The 19876-nt window shown below is 58.1% G+C and overlaps 6 protein-coding genes across 6 annotated transcripts; 3 read left to right on the forward strand and 3 right to left on the reverse strand.

Moving 5' to 3' along the window:
- Window positions 1–950: 950 nt before the first annotated feature.
- Window positions 951–3049, reverse strand: CkaCkLH20_06207 (uncharacterized protein; the record flags this gene model as incomplete). The annotated part of the gene is made up of 7 exons (XM_038888924.1): window positions 951–1482; window positions 1531–1982; window positions 2040–2195; window positions 2244–2448; window positions 2504–2615; window positions 2740–2862; window positions 3007–3049. 7 exons carry the CDS (start codon window positions 3047–3049, stop codon window positions 951–953), a joined length of 1623 nt encoding a protein of 540 aa, XP_038745725.1.
- Window positions 3050–10229: 7180 nt separating this feature from the next.
- CkaCkLH20_06208 (uncharacterized protein) lies at window positions 10230–10619 on the forward strand (the record flags this gene model as incomplete). The annotated part of the gene is made up of 1 exon (XM_038888925.1): window positions 10230–10619. One exon carries the CDS (start codon window positions 10230–10232, stop codon window positions 10617–10619), a length of 390 nt encoding a protein of 129 aa, XP_038745726.1.
- A 297-nt stretch (window positions 10620–10916) lies between these two features.
- On the reverse strand, window positions 10917–11607 carry CkaCkLH20_06209 (uncharacterized protein; the record flags this gene model as incomplete). Its single annotated transcript, XM_038888926.1, has 2 exons — window positions 10917–11509; window positions 11559–11607. 2 exons carry the CDS (start codon window positions 11605–11607, stop codon window positions 10917–10919), a joined length of 642 nt encoding a protein of 213 aa, XP_038745727.1.
- A 1743-nt stretch (window positions 11608–13350) lies between these two features.
- On the forward strand, window positions 13351–14073 carry CkaCkLH20_06210 (uncharacterized protein; the record flags this gene model as incomplete). Its single annotated transcript, XM_038888927.1, has 1 exon — window positions 13351–14073. The coding sequence occupies one exon, from the start codon at window positions 13351–13353 to the stop codon at window positions 14071–14073; it is 723 nt and encodes a 240-aa protein (XP_038745728.1).
- Window positions 14074–15059: 986 nt separating this feature from the next.
- On the forward strand, window positions 15060–15725 carry CkaCkLH20_06211 (riboflavin kinase; the record flags this gene model as incomplete). The annotated part of the gene is made up of 2 exons (XM_038888928.1): window positions 15060–15179; window positions 15237–15725. 2 exons carry the CDS (start codon window positions 15060–15062, stop codon window positions 15723–15725), a joined length of 609 nt encoding a protein of 202 aa, XP_038745729.1.
- A 338-nt stretch (window positions 15726–16063) lies between these two features.
- CkaCkLH20_06212 (C6 finger domain-containing protein) lies at window positions 16064–18326 on the reverse strand (the record flags this gene model as incomplete). Its single annotated transcript, XM_038888929.1, has 3 exons — window positions 16064–16114; window positions 16161–17926; window positions 18080–18326. The coding sequence occupies 3 exons, from the start codon at window positions 18324–18326 to the stop codon at window positions 16064–16066; spliced, it is 2064 nt and encodes a 687-aa protein (XP_038745730.1).
- Between the last annotated feature and the right edge of the window lie 1550 nt (window positions 18327–19876).

A 19876-nucleotide genomic window follows, 5' to 3' on the forward strand; every position in this document is an offset into this window, starting at 1 on the left:
GTCCTCCCATGCCTCCGCATGCCTCCCCTCCGGACCTGCCTGTGCCAAGGCGGCATCGAGTCGGCATTTGACAGCTCCAACTGCTCGGGTGTGGTGGTGGTGGTGGTTGCTTCTGCTTGAGTTGGATGGAAAGTGGGTGGGAGGCGAGAGGATCTGCGGTGCCACCCCCGAGCTTTTTGTCGAGACCACTTACCGGTTGCGGCGGGCGGTCGGCCAATGGCGAGTCCCGGAACCGGGGGCCGACTTGCTCGAATCGTCCAACGTCATCCAATCCCCGTTGAGGCGAGCAAAGTCAACGACCGACGCACGCACATTTAGAGTAATCCATCAGTTTGGGGTCACAACCTTGGGACTACGCGGCTGGAGGGGCTCTTGGAGAAGTACCGCAGAAGGCGTGTGTGCATGTACAAGTAGCCTGTTATTACAAAGGGTATATTCTTGATGGTCCTATTTCTCGCCGCTAGTCCACGCTCCATACCGTCTTTGATGCATCATGAATTGGTTGCCCCTCGGTGTATCCTCCTGGATCCCCGCGATGAGGTGAGTCGAGATAACAGCCCAAGCTCCGGTCCCCGGCCGGCCGGCCATGCAGTCATCTCCGGTCATCGTACGCAGCAGAGGCCGCCTGGCCTCCTTCTAGCTGGCATCCGCCGATGAGGCACGCCAATGTGACATGCAGCCCGGGCCGGTCTAGTAGTGTGTGTCCTCTGCCTTCCAGACGTCGCAGCGTGCAATACTGTAGCCTCAGCACTGCATCCCCGAGTAACGGTCTCAAGCTCTGGCAGCAGTCCTCGGGACGCCACGATCTGGCCGTGTCCTCCCATCCTTCACTCCGCCGGGTCGTGAGAGCGGGATCCGTGTTCCCTTTCGAGCTTTGCTGAATTCCTCGGGTATTGATACGTCCTCTTCTGCGCGTCTGTTCGTCTCTTCAGCCGATCCCACATCGTCCTCTAGCCAATGACCTGTCTGGCTCCCTCTTTGCCCAGCACTCCCCTTTCCTTTGGTTTGGGGCTGTGTCCTCTTCCCTTCTTGCCCCTGAAGAAACTGAAAACGCCGCTCGAGCTCTCCGACTTGCCGTCATTGATGGCGTTGGCATCTGTGGGAAGCGTGGCATCTTGTCGGGCCAGTTCTGACCAGCTGCCTCCTCCGTCCAGGGTGACTTGCATGCCGCCGGTGGGACTGGTGACTCGCTTGCCGGCTGCATTCGGCGGCGGCGCTCTCTGGTTGTGGTACTCGCCGGGGTAATGGGGTATCGGAGGCGGCTTCACTGTTGGCCGTCGGGGCATAGAGCTGTGACTGCTGCCCGGTCGTCTCTCCAGGCTCGAACTCTTCCGTAACGGACCGGGGGGTGCGGCATTCCTGGGAGCACCACCGTTGGTAGCCATGGCGGCGGGCGTCGCTTCGTCTGTGGTCAAGGCCTGGGGGCCGTTGTGTAGTACTTGGTCGCCATTGAGGAAGCCTTCCTCGCCTTGGCCGGTGATTCTGTAATGGTTAGTCTCGTCGCACACAGAGTGAGGCTCATGACCATACTTCTTGTACGCGGCCAGAGTGTAATCGAACGGCCGGAACTCGTTCTCGATCATGCGGTAGAGCTCGTCTTCCCTGATCTCCTTCTCCGAAGCGTCCTCCTTTAACCGTTCGCGGGGCTTTTGACGTCTGGCTCTCGCCTCGAGGGGAGCCTCCTCCAACAGAAGCTCCTCCAAGTCGTACGTGGCGTCAAAGTTGGTCTTGTCAGCCGCAGGGACGAAGACCGGTTCGATTTCCTTCCGCTCCAACGCCTCGAAGTCGATCATCATGAAGAACTCGTGCTTAGTGAAGCTCTCCCATGTCGCACCCATTCGTGTATCGCGGTTCGGGTTCAGTGCGTCTCGAATTGCGTATAAACAGGGGAGGGACACGGCCGGCTGGGTGACGGGATACTTGGGGTTGGCGAGCTGGATCTGTTGGCTCAGGGTGCTTTCTGAGTTGCCGTCGAACGGTCGCTGCGTGGATTGTCATGTCAGTCAGGCTGATCTGGTGATTCCGCGTTGGAGACCCACCTTATTGTAGATGCACTCGTAAAAGAGGACACCCAGAGACCACCAATCTGCACGGACATCGTAGCCCTTGCCAGCGTAAACTTCAGGAGCGAGGTATGCGAGTGTGCCGGATTTGCTAGACAAAACCTTGCCCGGGACTATGTCGGAGGCGACGTTCTTGTTCTGTTAGCTCCGCCATCTCGAGAACCCATTCAATCGACTTACGAAATCGGTCAAATGCACGTGGCCATCGGCATCAAGCAGGACGTTGTCGGGTTTGACATCGCGGTGGATAATGTTTTGGCTGTGAATGTACCGAAGTGCACAGCCCAGCTCGGCAATCCAGAATCGTACTGCGTCTTCGGTGAAGGTTTTCCTCGAAATGTGGAATCGAAGGTCACCGCCACTCATCAAATCGACGACCAAGTACCTGAAGGGACGTCAGCGGGATGCATCATCGGGCATCAATGGCAGGGCGGTCCCACATGTATTCGATGTCTTGGAAACTGTATCTCAAGTTGCAAATGAAGGGGTGGTTCACGTGCTCGAGCATCCGGCGCTCTCGAATGATATTCCGCACACTCTCGGATCGTACGACTGTTTGATGGGAGTATTGTCAGCATCTTGGTAGTCGAATGGGATGTGCACGGCGTGCCGTCGGGGGTGAGTGACGATGCAGTGCAACGAGGCGGTGTGTGTGTGTGTGTGTGTGTGTGTGTACCTTCATCTTTCCGGATGTACTTCAAGGCGAAGGATAGGTTCGTGTCTTTTCGCTCGACGATTCGCACCTTACCGAAGGCGCCTCGGCCGACTACTCGCAGCAGACGGAAGTGGTTGAGGTTGACTGCATCGACGAAGGGAGTTGATTAGCTTGGCGGCGGTGATGGATTGGTGGTGGGGAGGCGGCGGCAAAAGCAGCAGCAGCAGCAGCAACAGGCTGTTGCAGGTGTGCCATTCAGCGATAGTCGGGGAGCACTGCAAGACATACCTTCGCCATCCAAGTCGATGGGCTTGCCCTGGCTGTTGCCCATTGCGACGTGCAGTCGTCTTCAATGGCCTTAACGTCTGCACACTGGTTGGATCTAGGGAAAGCAGTGTTGACTGTCGCGCACCATGATCCAAACGGGGTGGTTGTGTTTCTTGGGATGAAGGTGCCGCAGAATTGGAATCGGGGGCAAAATGAGAGCGAAAGTAAATGGAAGGCAATGAATTGGAGCGGAGCGAGAAAGAGAGACAGAGCCAGAGAGCCCAGGGCAGCAGCAAGTGAGAGAGAGCGAGCAGATGGAGGCAGATAGATAGGAGTGGAGTCCGTCACAGTCAGCTGGCACGGGGTGACAGGGGGATGGAGGGCCAGTTGCTTCGAATGACGGTCTCAAAATCGGGGACTTGGTGGTACTGCGGTGGAGGGGGGAGACCGCTGCGACTCCCTGAGAGGACGAGACCTGAGCAGACGAGGAGGAGAAAGGGCCAGCCAGCGAGGAGGGGGGCCGTTCAATGGCCGGTGATTGGGATGAGATGGGATAGGGATACCTAGGTCCGGTACAGGGTCGGGACAGGACAGGACAGGACAGGGCGGAGAGGAAGGACGAGGAGAGGGCAGAACAGAACAGACTCAGGACAGAGCGGAGGCGGGAGGAGGACGAGAGTAACGGAAAGAAGAAGGGATGTGCTACTTTTTGTCTTTTCCCTGTTTCGGAGACCAGGGCTGGCTGGACAGGAAAGACAGAACAGAGGGAAAAAGGAGACCGGCGAGATGCAAATGTTCGCCTCTCTTTTTCTTCTCCGTCCTGTCTCCCAGGCCGGCCCCCAGGGGGATGAAAAGTAACGTCCAATGGCCAGCCCAGACCACGCCGCGCAACAAACAAGCAGATTAGAAGGGAGCAAACATGCAGGACAGGTAGGCTAAGGCGAGTGAGTACGAAGACTCGTTGTCGGATGCATGTACAGACGGACGCCCTGCCTGGAGAGTACTTGAGTATGCATCACAAGAACTCTACCAAAGGCCGCGCCGGAAGGATCCCCATTGAGGGATGCAGCGGCAGCGATAAGGTACTAGGTTGCCTGTCAAGCTCGTGGGCGAGACAAGCGGCTACACTACGGCGTCCCCAACACTTCCGTGCCCCTTCTAGCGCACCAAGGGTTAGTGTCGAGAACTGACTAAGGCTCTACGTACGACGACGACGACAACTGAAATCTGTTTGGCGTAGTCGATAGTCTGTTGGCGTCGGCAGCATTGTCGTTGTCTTCCGTCCGTGAAAACTGTCGGTCTGCGTTGCCAGGCAAAGATATCTCGGCCGTGCTCTTGGGTTACTCTGACGGCGCCGAGGCTACATCTCTCTGTTGCTACTCTGTACATGGTGGTTTGTCGGGATGGACGCAGGATCGGTCGGTAATGTAGGTCAGCTAAGGTTAGGCCGGGGCCTAGCGCGTGCTTGTTACTGAGGCAGTATCCGTACGGAGACTCAGTACTGCGTACACTACAGAGGACGGCGGGCAGCTTTTTTGACTTTGAGAGATGCAGCGTGCTCGTAGGCAACGCAACAAGCGGTAAGATGCCGTGTGGTCAGGTACCGTGTGCCGTCTCCCACGTTGTCTGCTGTCGTGGTGGTGGTGGTAATGTGGGCGGCGGGTTGCTTGCGTGTGGTGTGGCAGGGGGCCATCCAAATGGAAGTGGGAGTGGGAGCGAAGGTGGGAACCGACAGGCTTGTGCAACGAGGCCAGGATCAAAGGGTCGCCAATAGCGAGGAGCTTGCTGGATGATGGATGATGCTAGTAATTAACAAAGCAACTTGAACCCGGCCTGCCATCCCTGGCCTGCAGACCGACCGACGATACCCTGTCGAGACTGTCTTTTGCTTTCTTTTTTCTTTTGCATCTGCAGAAGAAGATTAGCCTCATCCCAGACTACCGCTACGAATATGCGGGCAGAACTTCGGTCTGGGAGTAATGCAGAAGAAAACATCGATGAGTGATGCAGCAGGGGCGGAGAAGATCAGACACCGGACGATGCTCAGAGACAGAGACAGAGAGACAGAGAGAGACAGACTCCCGGAAAGCTCCAGCTCGAGCATGAGAGGCATAGCGGCTGCAGCGTGTAAAGACAAAGAGGCGTCAGGTTTCAGATGACTTGGTCGAGAAGTCTGCCAAAGAAGGCAAGGCGTCGTCGAGTCGATGCCAGGCACCTTGTCCCTCATGGCAAGGTCTGTCCGGAGAAGATGACGAGGCCATGGACGTCAAGGGTTTTTGACGAACCACGTTGGAAGTGTTATTGCCTTCGTACCTGGCCAAGTGATAACTCGGTAGCGTGGACGCCGCAGACCGTGCCTACCTAGATACCGAGTAGCCTGATGAAGAGCTTTCCAGAACGGAGCAAGGGCGAAAACGTCTCGTGGCATCCATTTGGGCATCTCGAATTTCCGGAGGTGCTTGTCAAAATGCCATTCATCAAGCCACAGGTCTAGGTCGTGTTGCGGGTGCAGGGCGGGGACATAAGACCGTTTGTCGTCGTCCCAGCTGGCTTCGGTTCCTTCGGTTCTCTTCCCCAATCGATATGATTGTGTCACAAACATCCAAACCCTGACCATGATTCGAGTTCAAGGGTCTCAAGGCTGCAGGCGTTCTCAGCCCAGGCCTGGCGCCTGGTCAGCACGCATGTCGCAAATCGTAAAAAGAAATAAAGAGAGAAAAACCAACGATGCCAAGTGAGAGGTGTGGATGTTGGAGAGTCCGAGCAAAAGCACGCGGGGCGATACCGTTGAGGTACATGCACAGCTCGTAAATCCTCAGATTGGGGTCGGAAGGCGGTTGCAGTCGGTCTCACCGGGCAGCAAAATCAGTGAAGGTTAGGGATGTGATGCTCCCAGAGGCAGACAAGGAAGGTTTGTCCGGGGGAAACACCGGCCAGAGGAACGCTACGAGAAGAAAGTATCTTCATGTACCCCTCATTTATCGTGGGCTGAGGGACGTGCGCCCCGGACGGTTGAGAGCAGTTGTGGGCAGTTGCGCACCTCAGTTGCTGCTGCCGCAATTGCTTGCAACCACAAACCAGGGCAAGAACTTCTTCAGACGTGCTTGCCGACTGCCTGAGGCTCGGCAACTTACCACTACTCATTTTCAGACAAGTCATTCTGATACGAACCGACCAATGGCATCCCGTCTACTTTTGAATTTCTGTTGCACGGTCAATGGAAGTCAACACGGACATTGAATTGAAGCTGCTTCAACTAGACTCTGACCACCGAGTTGCCGACTTGTCAAGCACAACTACGACATAGCCCAGCTACTTTCTAGTCAACAGCATCCGACCACGTCCAGACTGACCACTGCCGAACGCTTTGGCAACAAGCAGATTGGGGGCAATGTTTCCCAGAACGACAAAGTCGAGCAGACTAGCCTAACGGAACAAGCTAAATCTTCCCGTCGGTGCATAGTTGGTCAACGATAAGAGGGCAAAATGCGTTCACATACAACCTATTATGCCACTTGAAGAGGTCAAAAACACCCTGGCCACGAGGTCAACCGCCGCCGTCGAATGCCAGCTCTAGAACCGACCTCTTTCTAGTCTCCGGCCGAGTCCTCACCCGACGCTCAATTCCACACGACGTCGTCTCTCCCACAATGGATCTCGACGCTATTCAACAACAAAGCAGCCTGTCGTCATGGCTTCCGTTATGTCCGCATGGGACAGAATGATTCAGCACAAGTCTTTGTTGGGTGGCCCTCGAGCAGGACCCGGAAGTTGTCTCGGATCCCCGTACTCGATTCCAGTATCACGGCCTTGGCACCATGCTACCGCCGCGTCCCACTGCGGATTCACGAACGCATCTGCAACTGGCGAACCTTGGAGACATGGAAGCCCAGCAGAGGTCTAGCGGCGTTTGGTCTCTCTGCACGCCAGAATCACCATCACAGCGCTTTTCAACAGCATTCACCCTGCAAACGGGCGGCGTGCGTTGGTGTGGCCGGAAGCAGGAATAGAACAAGCCGGCGGCAGAGGTGGCAGCAGGTCGAACTCGCATCCTTGCCAACCACGTGCGGCCGATGCCATGCTGCACCTCACGTTGCTTCTGCCGTTTTGCCGCACTTGTCTTGCGAGCTGCGTCAAAAGGAATACCGTCAATTCTAAATCTGATCATTGGATTCTCGCACCAGAACTTTCCCGTTCAAACTGTATCGACGACACTGCAAGATCGCTTTGCTCTCTCTCCGCCCATCTCCGACGTCTTTTCCGCTTCGGGGGAGAGGTCCGCACCGCTCCCACTCGTGGGTCGACCTACGCAGGCGGGCATGTCTTCGTCGGCGCGTCTGGCGGGCTGGGCCCACGACCTTCCAGGTTGAACCTCTGAGGCCCCAGTTGATTCCTTCATGTCGCCCATCGGGAGCGTTTGAGGACGACCTCCAGCTGAAGAGAGGGTTTCTGGGGCTCTGGAATCCCTGGCGCTACAGCCATCTTGCGACTATCAACACCGTGATGATGGCTGGACGGCCATCCCGCCAACCGACGCAGCGCAGGGCTGGACCAATCCAAGACACGGAAACCATGTGGAACGCCAACATGAGCGGCCTTCTGGAAAGATTCTGCCCCTTAGATTCATGCCGTCCCAGATTAGCGACTCGTCTCTTTCCCGTCCGCCCTCCACCGTGCCACGCGGGACCCTGCACGAACGTCAGCCAACTCGAGACGCTGCAGCTGTGGAAACCGCGGTCGGGGAAAGAAACAAAAAAAGACAGTCGTCCGCTCGACGCCACGCCCCGTCACGCATGTCAAACCAGGCACAGGTTGAGACGTTTACAATAAGCAATAGAAGCCACCTTTTCTCCCTTCGGCTGCGCCCAAAATAGCGACTCGTCGATGATTCGAACTCCATGGACCCCGTGGGATAACGTAATTTCCAGGTCCAATCGTCCATCCCACCAGCAGACGGCCAACAGCATATCGCAGGCTGGCAGCGTCCATTGTTACCCCAACGAGATCATCCCAAATCTGCAGGTTCGTTTCAGATGCTCCGGACGGAGGAGCTCAGGAGCGCACCTGTTCTCATTCAACGCCGGTCATCTCCGTCCAACACACACGATCCCTCGTTGCCCCTTTTCAACATTTGACAGCTGACAACACGCTGCGATTGCCTCACGCGACACGCGACTCACCCGACTTCTCCCCGCCGGTAATAACCGTCTCGGCTGCGTCTCCAGGCATCTCTGGCTTACGTCGCTGATCCCGCAGATCGCATTCAAACCCAAAACACGACTGCCGCGACAGTCGGTCCTCTCGCCTAGTTTGGCAGGCCCCATATTCAGGGGTTCATATACCTATTGGCCCCGCGCGTTCTTCGGCTCGTATCCAACTTGACTTGACGTCTGGACGCGTCCAACAGGAGCCTCATTTCAACCTCCCCCGTTAGGTAATCTATTTAAGCTTGGTTACCTTCCGCATTTGAAACGGCGTTGCTGACTGTCGCGTAGTTGACGGCATATGAAGCCGTATCAAAACGATGAAGCTCGTGTCAATCGTGCATCGTCTGCTTCCACGTGGACGAAGCAGTGAACGGGCAAATGAACCGTTTGCAACTGGGGAAGCAGCAGTGAGCAACGCCTGCCAAGAGTACCGCCGTGATGTCGATAGTGATGGCCATCCAGCTCCCTTTCTCGTGCAGAGGCGTTGAGGCGCTATGCTGATCCCTGGCTGGCATTCCAGTGGCATCTCCCATTGCTTATTTTCAAATTCTCTGCGTATCACTGTGTCGGTATTGCGATTCAACCCACCGGTACACACGCAAGTGCCCTGGGAAATGACAGGGCGCTGCAACGTTCTTCAAGTCTGAGAATAAGGCTGCATGCTGCGGGAATCCCTTCTGCAATAGCATTGCAGAGGCGCGTTTTCAACCAGATGACCGCACTGGCCAGCCGTCGTCACTTACGGCCTGTGCCGCAGCAATGCGTGTACGCAGTATCATTCCAAATCGATTGATTTATTGGCAGGGTTGGGAGTGACCGTCTCTCGAAAGTTCGGGACGCCATTACCGGCGCTGTGCCGCCTCCTGTTTCTTGGTGCAGGACGCGCACGCGATCAGTTCTCAGAGTTGAACACGCAACGAAGACCAGCATAGGGATTGTCTCATTCCAGGCACGTCGAGATCGTTCCCGGAGGCGCAAACGACTGTGGCTCAACCTGCCGCACCATCGAACAAGGCCTCAAAGGCAGGAACGGTTTGGGCAATTGCCTTGCAGTGCTTGCTGGGGGCATTACCGCCTATTACAGCATAGCAGTCCTCGTCGGATATGGGGATGAAGCCATTCCGCGCCACCCGAGGGGATCACGAACCGAGACCGGCTAGCCAGTGGTTGCTTCGGCCGAGACCGTTCGTGGCTGTCAACCCCGGATAATACTGACGAGATCCAATAGCATCGCCCACGGCGTGGCAGTCTCATAGCTCGACTGAGCCTTCTTGACAAGGGAGCTCGCGGGGCAGTGTTGTTTCGACCGTTCATGCTGATCAAAGGTATTGGGCAAAAGCTTCAAAGATATTTGAAATCCCTATAGGGTTGGTATGACGGTGAAGTATGGCATGTCTCGTGAGAATCCCAAGGAGGCATGATTTTCAGCAGTCTCCTTTCGCATGGCAGAACGCCAATCATTCTTCTGCGGTGCGGTACGGCCGACTGGATCGGGACTGTCTAGCAACTGTGGCCATGTCTCTGCTTGTTGCGGTCGATTGACGCCGGATGCAGTATGAGCGGAGGTTTCGCCGCGAGCCAATCGGCCGCGGGCAAAGGAGACGCCATGGTTGAAGAGTTTCTGGATCAGTGTTGTTCCCATCGGAAATAGCTTTCCAGAGTAGTGGCAGGTTGGCCGGGTTGGAGCTGATAGCAGCAGTTGCAGAGAGTTCTACATCACGATGTTTGCTGCACAATGTGATGAAACACAATTGAAAGTTCTTCAACAGGCTATCAAGGTAGGAAAAGCCCGGCTCGGCTAAGCTCCAGTGCAATGTGTCAGTCAGAATGATGACAAGCTGGGTGCGCCGCAAATCGTTTACCGGACGTAGCAATGACGTCACAGATTGGTAAAGCACTTCGACGCAGCTCCAACCGCGACAACCTCACCAATTCTCCTACACAAACCACGCAGAAGACCCAATTCACCATTGATCGACCTCTGTTTATTTTACAAACAAAACAAAGCACCACCCCAAAGCCGAAGCACACGTCAACATGGCATTCCAGGCACTGCGAACCATCAACCGCCGAGCCGCGACCTCGCTGAGAGCTCCGACCACGACCCGCACCTTTGCCTACACGGCCACCACACGCTTCCCCTACAAGGACAGCCAAGACCGCAACTCGCTGAACCCCGGCAGCACGGAGGCCACCAAGTCGGGCCGCGACCAGGACGCCGCCAAGGACTCGCAGGCGTTCGACCCCTCCAGGACCCGTCCCGAGGAGGAGCGCGCAGCAGGCGGGGAGGAGCTCGAGTCGTCGGGCGCGAACCAGAAACAGTCGAAGCCGCAGGGCACCAACCCGGACAAGAAGGGCGCGGGCAAGGAGGTTAAGAAGGGCGGGAAGAGCAAGGGGGGGAGCGCGCCCAAGGCCGGCAGTCTTTGAGGGCATCGTGGGCATGACAGGGACATAGGACATAGGACATGGACAGGAAGGCATGGCATGGCATGGCATGGCATGGCATGGCATAGGGATGTGCAGTAAACAAACAGCATTAGGACGGAGACGGCGTTTTGTCTCGACACAATTGCATCGTAATTGAGCATCTCTAATAGCTTCTTTTTGCTTCATCCCTGCCGTGAAAGTCAATTGACTTAAGGATATCAATGCAGCCCCAAACTCCAGCCAACTCCGACACCGCCCGCACACGCAGCTTCTACACAGAACCCGGGTCACGCCCCTCTACGCATACAGCCCATCCGGATCGTCGTTCTCCTCGTCGTCCTCGATCACGATCTGCTCCTTCTTCTTGGTCAAGTCCTTCCGGCACATCGGACAGCTGCCCTTGCTGCGGAGCCAGGGGCTCACGCACTCGAGGTCGAAGCGGTGGCTGCTGTGGCACGGCAGCTGGACGACGAGGGGGTACTGGTCGTCGAGGAACTTCTCGGCGCAGATGGGACAGGCCTCGTCCTTGCCGATGGACTTCTTGCTGACGCGGTCGAGGGAGTCGAGGTACTCCTGGGAGACGCCGGGGATCTCGGAGGGGGGGCTCGCGATGTCGGACTCGAGGGCGTCGACGAGGGAGGAGAGGAAGCGGGCGTTGTCGTCGTTGGGGGCCGTGGAGAAGAGGGTCTGGAACTGCTGCTGCAGGAGGTGGTAGAGGGCGGCGGCGTCGACGGGGGTGGGCGTCGCGTGGGGGTTCGTGTGGCGGTGTTCTTGGGGGGACGAGGGCGCGGCGTCGGTCGTGAGGTTGGCGAGGAAGGAGGTGAAGGAGGACATGTCGACGCGGCGGGTCCCGGACTCGGTGGAGGGTCCGGGCTTGATGTTATGCTCGACTGTGCCGGTTAGTATTCGTATCGAGAAGAGAGAGTGTGTTTTGCGTACTTTCGTACTGGGTAGCCATGGTGGGCGGACGGGCGAGCTCCGCGAACAGTAGGTTGGTAGTTGGGATTGAAGTTGGAGGTCAAGAGATGCCGTCCGGGCGAGGAGCGGCTTATGGAGGCAAGGGTGAGGCTGCAACGGCGATGATGTGGCTAGGCAGTCGTGTGGTGTCGCAAGTTTCGGTCAGCGGCGAGGTCACAGTGGTGAGGGGAAAGGTTCGCAGCAAGCGGGGGAGCTTCTTTAGCACGGAGCTGCAGGGATCACCTCAGTACCCCGCGTGCCTTCCATTACTTTTTGCTGTGGCTGCACCGCCTCACCTCCAACTTCATCGCTGTCCAGTGTTGACCGCACCTCAGTCAAACGGCCGCCGGTGCCGAAAGTTTGTTGCGGGGCTGAGTGGCATTTCATCATGTGAAGTATTTTTCATTGAGTGCAGACTCGGTTCCCGGGTCTGTCAATTGATTGACAGTGTCGGGAGGACCGAGTCGGCATTCCGCGCGAGGATTCCGCTATGGAGCTCCAAAACGGCGGAGTATCCGCACGTCACCTCATCTTTTATCGCCGAAAAATGACCCAGTCGAGACTCCCGGCCTCCGGGGGTGCATCTCTGTTGCTAGATTACACCAATAGCCTTGGCATCAAGGTTTGTAAACGTTTTCCAGGCCTGCCTGCCCCGTTCGAAGAAAACATTGCAAGTCAGCTGCCCGGGGCTGCTGTTGAAAAGCACAACGCAAGCCATGGATCCCGCGGCGATAACGTACCGAGCTCTCCGTCTAAGCGGAGTTTGCATGAGTAGCTACCCGGCTCTGCGGACTTGACTGTCCCCTCCGATTTCTTCTTTTTCATCCCATCACAACGGAAGCCTCACTCTGGGGCTCGCTTCTGGTTTCCGAGTAACCGGATTTCCAAACGTCTCAGTCGTCGGGTCTCGAACTCGACAGAACCTGCTCGCGAGGCGGAAGTCAAAAAATATCGAAGGAAGGCTAGTCATGAAGCGTACCGTGCCATTCATGCGCCGGTCGGCCAGAGCCAGCAGCAGCTGGGCGAACCTAAGGTGGATCAGTATCATCGCAGATACCACGACCTTGGCTCCCAGCTCCGGCTCCAGAGAGCGATCTGTGACGTTGTACCATCCGGGCCATGGCATGACGAGATCAGCACCGGACGTCGAAAAGGTGTGGGGCTTTTTCCTTCCGGAGCACCTCAGCTTAGCCAAGTCCACTCGTGGAAGTGTGCGAAGACCGCCGTGATAGAAACCCGCTCCGACCTCCCTGTCTGAGCTTAAAAGACTAGGGCGTTCCAACTCTTTCCCAATCGTCCTTTCCTACCCCGTCCATCCCTGCTGTTCGTCGTCCCAGTTTGCGCCGGTGTAAAGCAGCTCTGCTTGAAGTCGACCGTCTTTCGTCATCTACGCCTGGCCCAAGTCACTCCCCCGGCAGAACAGCCATACACCATCTATACCGTCTCCAATACCGCCGTCCCCTCCGCTTGCCTCGTCGCAACCCCTCACGGCCCTGTCTCGCCAGAAAGACACACAGACGTCGAAAAGTTCATTGGGCCGTAAAGCGCAGGAAAACGATAAAGGGCGCAAGTCCCATAAAGCCCGGCCTCAACAGACACAGACGTCCTGCTCTCTTCTCTCCTGTATCCCACACAGACAGTAAGGAAGCGCCGACATCTGCAGCATCACAGACAATTCCATCCTACCAACTCAACCAGACACTCGGGATCAACGTCGTCTTACCATCGCGCATATCACTCACTGCGACCTAAAGTAACCTCGTCCTTTTTTACCATGGCGCACTCGGCCGCAGTCATCGGCTCAACCGGCCTCGTGGGTTCCCACATCCTCTCGTCCCTCATCACCTCCGAGGCCTTCGCCGTCATCAACACAATCTCGCGCCGTCCGCCCAAGGCCGGCGGCCTCACCCTCAAGCCCATCATCGAGCCCGACACCACGGCCTGGCCGCCGAAGCTGGCCGCCCTCCAGCCGCTGCCGACCGTCGTCTTCTCCGCCCTCGGCACCACCCGCGCCGCCGCCGGCAGCATCGCCGAGCAGTGGAAGATCGACCACGACCTCAACGTCGAACTCGTCAAGGCCGCCAAGGCCGCCGGCGTCAAGGCCTTCGTCTTCGTCTCGAGCGCCGGCACCCGCGGCGTCATCTCCGGCCAGGCCCCCTACTGCAAGATGAAGAACGGCGTCGAGGACGCCATCAAGGAGGCCGGCTTCGACCACGGCATCATCCTCAAGCCGGGGATGATCCTCGGCCAACGCGAGCAGAGCCGCGGCGCCGGCGAGGGCATCTTCCAGACCGCCGTCAAGACCCTCGGCCTCGTCAGCCGCAACGTCCAGGACAGCCTGGGCCAGGACGCCGAGGTCATTGCGCGCGCCGCCGTGCACGCCGGCATCCTCGTCGAGCAGGGCAAGGCGCCCAACGGCCTGTGGGTGATTGAGGCCGCAGACATTGTGCGCCTGGGCCGGACGGAGTGGAAGCACGGCGCGTGGCCGCGGTCGTAGGCGTGTGTATGTGTGTTTTGCTGGTCGTGGAACGTTACGGACCAGCGGCGATGGAGGACTGCCATCGTCCGAACACACGACGTGGACGTGTCCTACGGTTGTCTCGTCTCGCGGGATGTTTCCGCCGTGCCACGACGCCGGCGAGATTTTTTTCTCGGGACCAATCGCGTCGTCGTCGGCGCGTTCTTAAGCTTGTTCCGTGCGGGTGCCACGACGTCCGAGGTGAGGAGTTGTTGGTGTAAGTGGGCGTGTAAGTGTGGGCTTGTCCGACCCGTCAGCCGACGGGGTCGTCAGCACTTTGCTGTTTTCCTGTCGATATTTGTGTTCCATTTCACTGTTGATATCCCTCGTGCGTACGCTCGTGTACGAAATACCACCACTGTCTTTTAGAGGTCAAGCCCAGGCAACACAGGAATGTTTTCTTGTTTTATGTCTTTTGGGAGTCTAGCAGATTATACCAAAAATACCAGTTTGTTATGTCGGAATGGCTGCCGGTTGGATCACCCCTGCATTACCTTATCCTGCAGGATGTCTATAGTGAAATCATTGGACGATGATGTGTATGCAAGACGTCGTGAAAATGCCGTGTCAGACGGCACCCTCCGGCCTGTGACGAGAGCGTCCCTCCGGGCTCGTGGCCCCACATACCAATCCCAACAGCTGCCCCTCCCCGGTGTGTCGATTGATAACGCTCGGAGTCTTATCGAACCTGCCCGAACCCCTCCATCACATCAGAGCTTCTGCCTGCCCCACCACATCTCAACGGCGAACGACTCACTCGCAATTCTCACCACAGCCGACCTCCGATTCATCATTGCTTTGTGACGCTTACACATCTTTTCTGAGATTGAATCGCGGTTCAAATCTATCCTCACTCCCGTCCGTAATCACAACGTCGTCTCAATTGACGCCCGAGTGCCTCCCTCACAGAGCTCCCCTCAGTCTCTCACATTTCAGTGATTATTCAGAAAGACCATCAATCAACCATGGCCAAAACGACATCATCACGACCCCTCATCGTCGGCCCCGACTCCGGCCCTGAGCCCCCGTACCCCCTCAAGATGGAGGGCAAGGTGATCTCGGGCTTCGGCCGCGGGTCCAAGGAAGTAAGCAAACATCTGACCTTTTCCTCACCTTCATCCCAAGACTAAACCCCCTCACAGCTGGGCATCCCAACCGCCAACCTCCCCGTCGACGCCGCCGCGACCCCCTGGATCGACGAGGCCAAGTCGGGCGTCTACTTCGGCTGGGCCTCCCTCGCCCTGCCCGCCTCGCACCCGGACCGGGTCGCCTCGGGCCACGGCCCCGCCCAGCCCTCCCTCGAGTTCCAGCTGTACCCGATGGTCATGTCCATCGGCTACAACCCCTTCTACAAGAACACGGTGCGCTCCGCCGAGGTGCACGTCCTGCACAAGTTCAGCGCCGACTTCTACGACTCCCACATGCGCCTGCTCATCCTCGGCTTCGTCCGCGACGAGCTCGACTACACCACCCTCGAGGCGCTCATCGAGGACATCAACATCGACTGCGACGTCGCGCGCAACTCGCTCGACCGGCCGGCCTGGGCGCCGCCCGCGACGCTGCGGCCCGGCGCCGACAAGGCCGGGACGCTGGATGCGGAGTGGCTGGTGCGGCCTCTGGCGGAGAGCTAGATGCACCCTTGCTTCTTATAATGTCTCACGATCGGACTGGGATTCAGCGTAGAATAGAATTTGAATCATTTGATAACCTGTGGGAATCTGTCCTCTGTCAAAAACGGGGTGGTCGTTTGTCCGTTCCCCCCGGGGGGTGGCTGAAGTGAAAGCTGGAAAGAAATAACTGGCAGAAGCCCATGGAAGTATAGACCATTAACCCGTCAAGCCCCAGATGCGCCGTCCGGCTTCTCTTCGAGAGAGCCATGTTCGATTGGTTGTGAAACTCGCAGACCGTTCCAAAACGCCTCCCATGCCCTTCATATATGCCCTGGTCGCCCCTTTTTCTACCTTTCTCACTACACGGCTAGTTGATGCGGCTCCTTGTTCTGGTAATAGCACGGAAGGAACTGGCTCTGTTAGCAAGCTTCACCCCACAGGACTCGGGCTACTCACGTTCATCACGATCAACATGGGGATATCGAATACGTCTCGCTTGATCATCCAGCAGTACCGGCAGTCCACCTTGCCGTCCTTTTCAATCTTGGAGATGCCGTGCTCGCCGTCGATCCGGGTGACGCGGTTGCTGAGGATGCTCTTGCGGGGGTCCTGCTGGGGCGTCATGTCGGACGAGGCGGCGGCTTCCGTCTGCTCCTTGGTGCGGTACTTGAGCACCCGGCACGTCCGGTTGACGCTGCCACGGCTGTCGCCGAACGCGAGATGCGAGAAGTCGTCGTAGAACTCTACGACGCTGTCGTCGTCGAGGATCTCGGCGATGAAGACGGGCTGTTTGCGGGCGCCGCCCTCGCTCTTGGCCTGGTCGAGCGCTGCCGACGGCACTTTGGGCGTCGAGAAGCCCGCGCGGCCGGTGTTGCGTCCGCTGTTTGTCGCCGAGGCCGTGCCGCCCGTGTTGACGTTGAGGTTCGGCTCGTTGCCGAGGAGGACGTCCTTGTTCCACCCCGTGAGGGCGATGAACTCCTTGTTGACGGCGGCGATCTCGCCCGTGCGGCGGAGGACAAGGGTGGGCGCGGAGCAGTGGTGCATGAACTCTTCGTACTCGAACAGGGTCCGCTGGAAGCACTTCTCCATGAAGATGAGATCCTGCCGGCTGAGGGTCTTGGTGCAGGCGATGAAGGAAGGGCGGATGCTGGAGAGCGCCTTGGCGATGCGGAGCGTCTTGTTGGCGGAGAACCTCTTCGGGAGGTAGTCGATGAGAGCGTGGAAGCCGGCCAGGTACGGGTACGGCTCCTTGACGGTCTCGTAGATGGCTGAAGGGTCGCGTTGTCGCTTGCCCAACAGGGAGTGGGGGCCCGACTTCTGGGGCTGGCCGGGCTTGTTGGCCTTGGGGCGAGAGGGGGCGGATATGGTCTGGGAGTTTCCGACAGCGCCAAAGTTCCCACTTGGAGATCCTTCAAACGTAAAGTTAGTAGGTTGCGGGCTCGCGGTGTTGTCTGTACTCGGGCTATGTAGGCTTGTTGGGCCAGCAGCGATGGCGTAGGCATGTGGGAGGCCATGTTGCAGGTTGCCTTGTTGGTACATGCCGTTGGAAGACTGGTCTACACCCATGAAATCGTTGATCATACCGCTATCGTAGACTTGGCCAAACTGGTTGTTGCCATTGCCAAACACGTTTGTGGATCCGAAGTTGACTTCACCACTGGGTCCGGATAATGAGCCGTCGCGCGGCGGGGTCTCCGCCGCGCCGGACGACATGTGCCCGAGCATGCCGAACTCCATGGCGCCGTACTGGCTGCCAAAGTTGAGCCCTTCCAGGTCGAAGTTGAAGATGGCCGGGTTGCTCGGGTCGAATAACGTATTGAAGGGGTCGCTGGCGACCTGCGGCGAGATCATGCCGCCGATGGAGCGGGCGTTGTTGCCCGGCTGCGGGAAGGACGGCGATATCGGTGACGGCTGCGCCTGGAACGGGATGCCTTCGGGGATTCCGACGGGCGTCTGCTGGCCCGAGTACACGGGGAACGACGCGTTCGAGCTCTGGCCGTAGAACGTGCTGCCGGCGGTCGAGGCCGTCTCCGAGGTCCCGCTGTGGTGCCGCTGGCCGTTGGGGCGCGTCGGGGGCGCGTTCGGGTTGTAGTTGGGGCCCAGAACGGGCCGGAGAGCCTCTGGTGGCGCATCGTGGAGATACTTTGCCTTTTTACGAACACCGTCCTGGCAGGCCTCTGCCAGTCCGCGCTTAATGCATCGCTGACAAGGTCGCTCATCTCCTGTAGCCATCACATCAGCAAAGGTTGATCGCAAAGGGCGCAGCAGAGCAGAGCAAAGATTTGTGTCCGCCGATTACCACGGAGACAGTCACACGCATTCACTTGACCACAGACTATCGCGAGCCGGACCCTGAGGAATCGGGCAGAGCTTACCGCAGGTCAGATGGGCTCGTTGGCAGGCGAAGCACGCGCGGCGAGCCTTCTTCCTCCTCGGCCGCGAGGGGTCCTTGGGATCGTACTTCTTCTTCACCTCGCCATTGTTGTCGTTGCCGCTCTCGTGAGATTCGGCCATCTTCTCGTCTTCGTCGTCTTTTACGGTCGTCTCGTCGTCGTACTCGTGGTCATTATCAGACATGGCATCCGAGACCTCAGTCCCGGGTTCCTCGAGGCCGTCCGGCATGTTGTCTTGGATTTTATATACAAGGCTCCCCTCAGCAGGACGACGGACAATGGAGCAAGCGGGCTGCCGCTGTGACGGCACGGCGCTGCAAGCCCTCGTCAAGGAATTACCCTGATGCTCTGTTTGCGAAACCACACGGCTCACTCCCAGACGTGCGTGTGGCCTGGTGTCTCGCTGGCGGGCGTCGTAGAATAGGAAGGGAAAATGAAAATCCTCCTGCGGTCAGAAGTTCGAGTGGCACACACCGGGGGTCGGTCTGGTGCAGCACACACACGGCTTGCAGTTGTTTTTCCCTGAACCTGCGTGCGCAAGGGGCGGCGAGCGGTCTACGAATAGGAGTCCAGCCGGACACAGGCTCCCGCTTTCGACGTGGGATGGGCCCAGAATAGGCGCTGTGCGCTCCCGCAATATGGACGGGACAGACTTGTTTCCTCCTGCCAGACGGCCCAGCAAGGCCGGCGCAGACGAGGCGAGGGAGGGGGAGGGCGTTGGTCTGGTGAAGCTCGTATTCTCAGCAGTCAGGAGTCTCCAATGGTGTGTTGGTGGAGAGGAAAGAGGCGTTCCTTGTGCGACGTTCTCGTCACGGCGGGACTAGGACTCGACAGTTGGCGCAGTCGTTTGGAGACCGGTGTTCGCGTCGCGGACCACATGAGGTCACGGGGACGGGGACGGGGTTCGGGACAGGGTCGAGGGTGCGGATGGAAGACTGGCGGCGCAGGGCCGGGGTGATGTGACGGAGGTTCTGAGAGGTCGAGGCCTCGAGTGGTGTCTGCAGGTAGCCGTGGCCCTTGTGCTTGTATCAGACAAGCATCGAAGACACGGCACGCGGACGGTGACTATCTCGAGGTGGTACCGGTCCTCGTAGGGCGGATTGGATCGCAGTGGTCGCGGCGGCGGAATTGGAAGAATCGCGGCGGTCGTCGGGGTCGATTCCGGGCTCCGGGGGGGTTCGTGATGTTTATCCTCGGTCGGGTGGAAGAGGAGAGAGTCGTTCGTCGGAGAGCTGACGAGGAAGCGAAGAGATGGTCGGCAAAAGCGAATGGAAAGCAAAAGGTACCGGGATGGAAGACCCAGCCTCGCTGCCGTTGGTCAAAGATTTGCTGCTGAGCTGCGGGGTTTCTTGGAGAAAATGTCGGGTCTGCGATTCGCTCACGAGGCAGGGAAGTGGGCGTTTTGAGTGGGCTTCAGCAGACTGCCCCACTGTGTATCGGGTACATGGAATTCGCAGCATCGTGACCGATTCGGAGGTTCCGACTACATCTCTCGCTAGAGTCTTTTGCCAACGGCTCCCGTCACCACGACCGAGAGCACCAAGGTCCTCGGCATGTCATTGCAGCGTAGCGTGCTTCACCGGATTTCTTCTGCTGCTGACACTGACACTGCAAGCTCGTCTGTAGTCTGTACTCGGTACCTCAGCTGCCTGCCGCTGCAAGACGGCCTCCACGCAGATTGGCGGGCCACTTGGACCCAGCTGCAATCCGAGCAAAGGTTCCTCCATCACACAAGCTTCCAATGCTCTTCGCGACATGGTCCGCCTTGTTTCTCGATCT

Source organism: Colletotrichum karsti (assembly GCF_011947395.1).
Source record: "Colletotrichum karsti strain CkLH20 chromosome Unknown Scaffold18, whole genome shotgun sequence".
Taxonomy (NCBI): Eukaryota; Fungi; Ascomycota; class Sordariomycetes; order Glomerellales; family Glomerellaceae; genus Colletotrichum; species Colletotrichum karsti.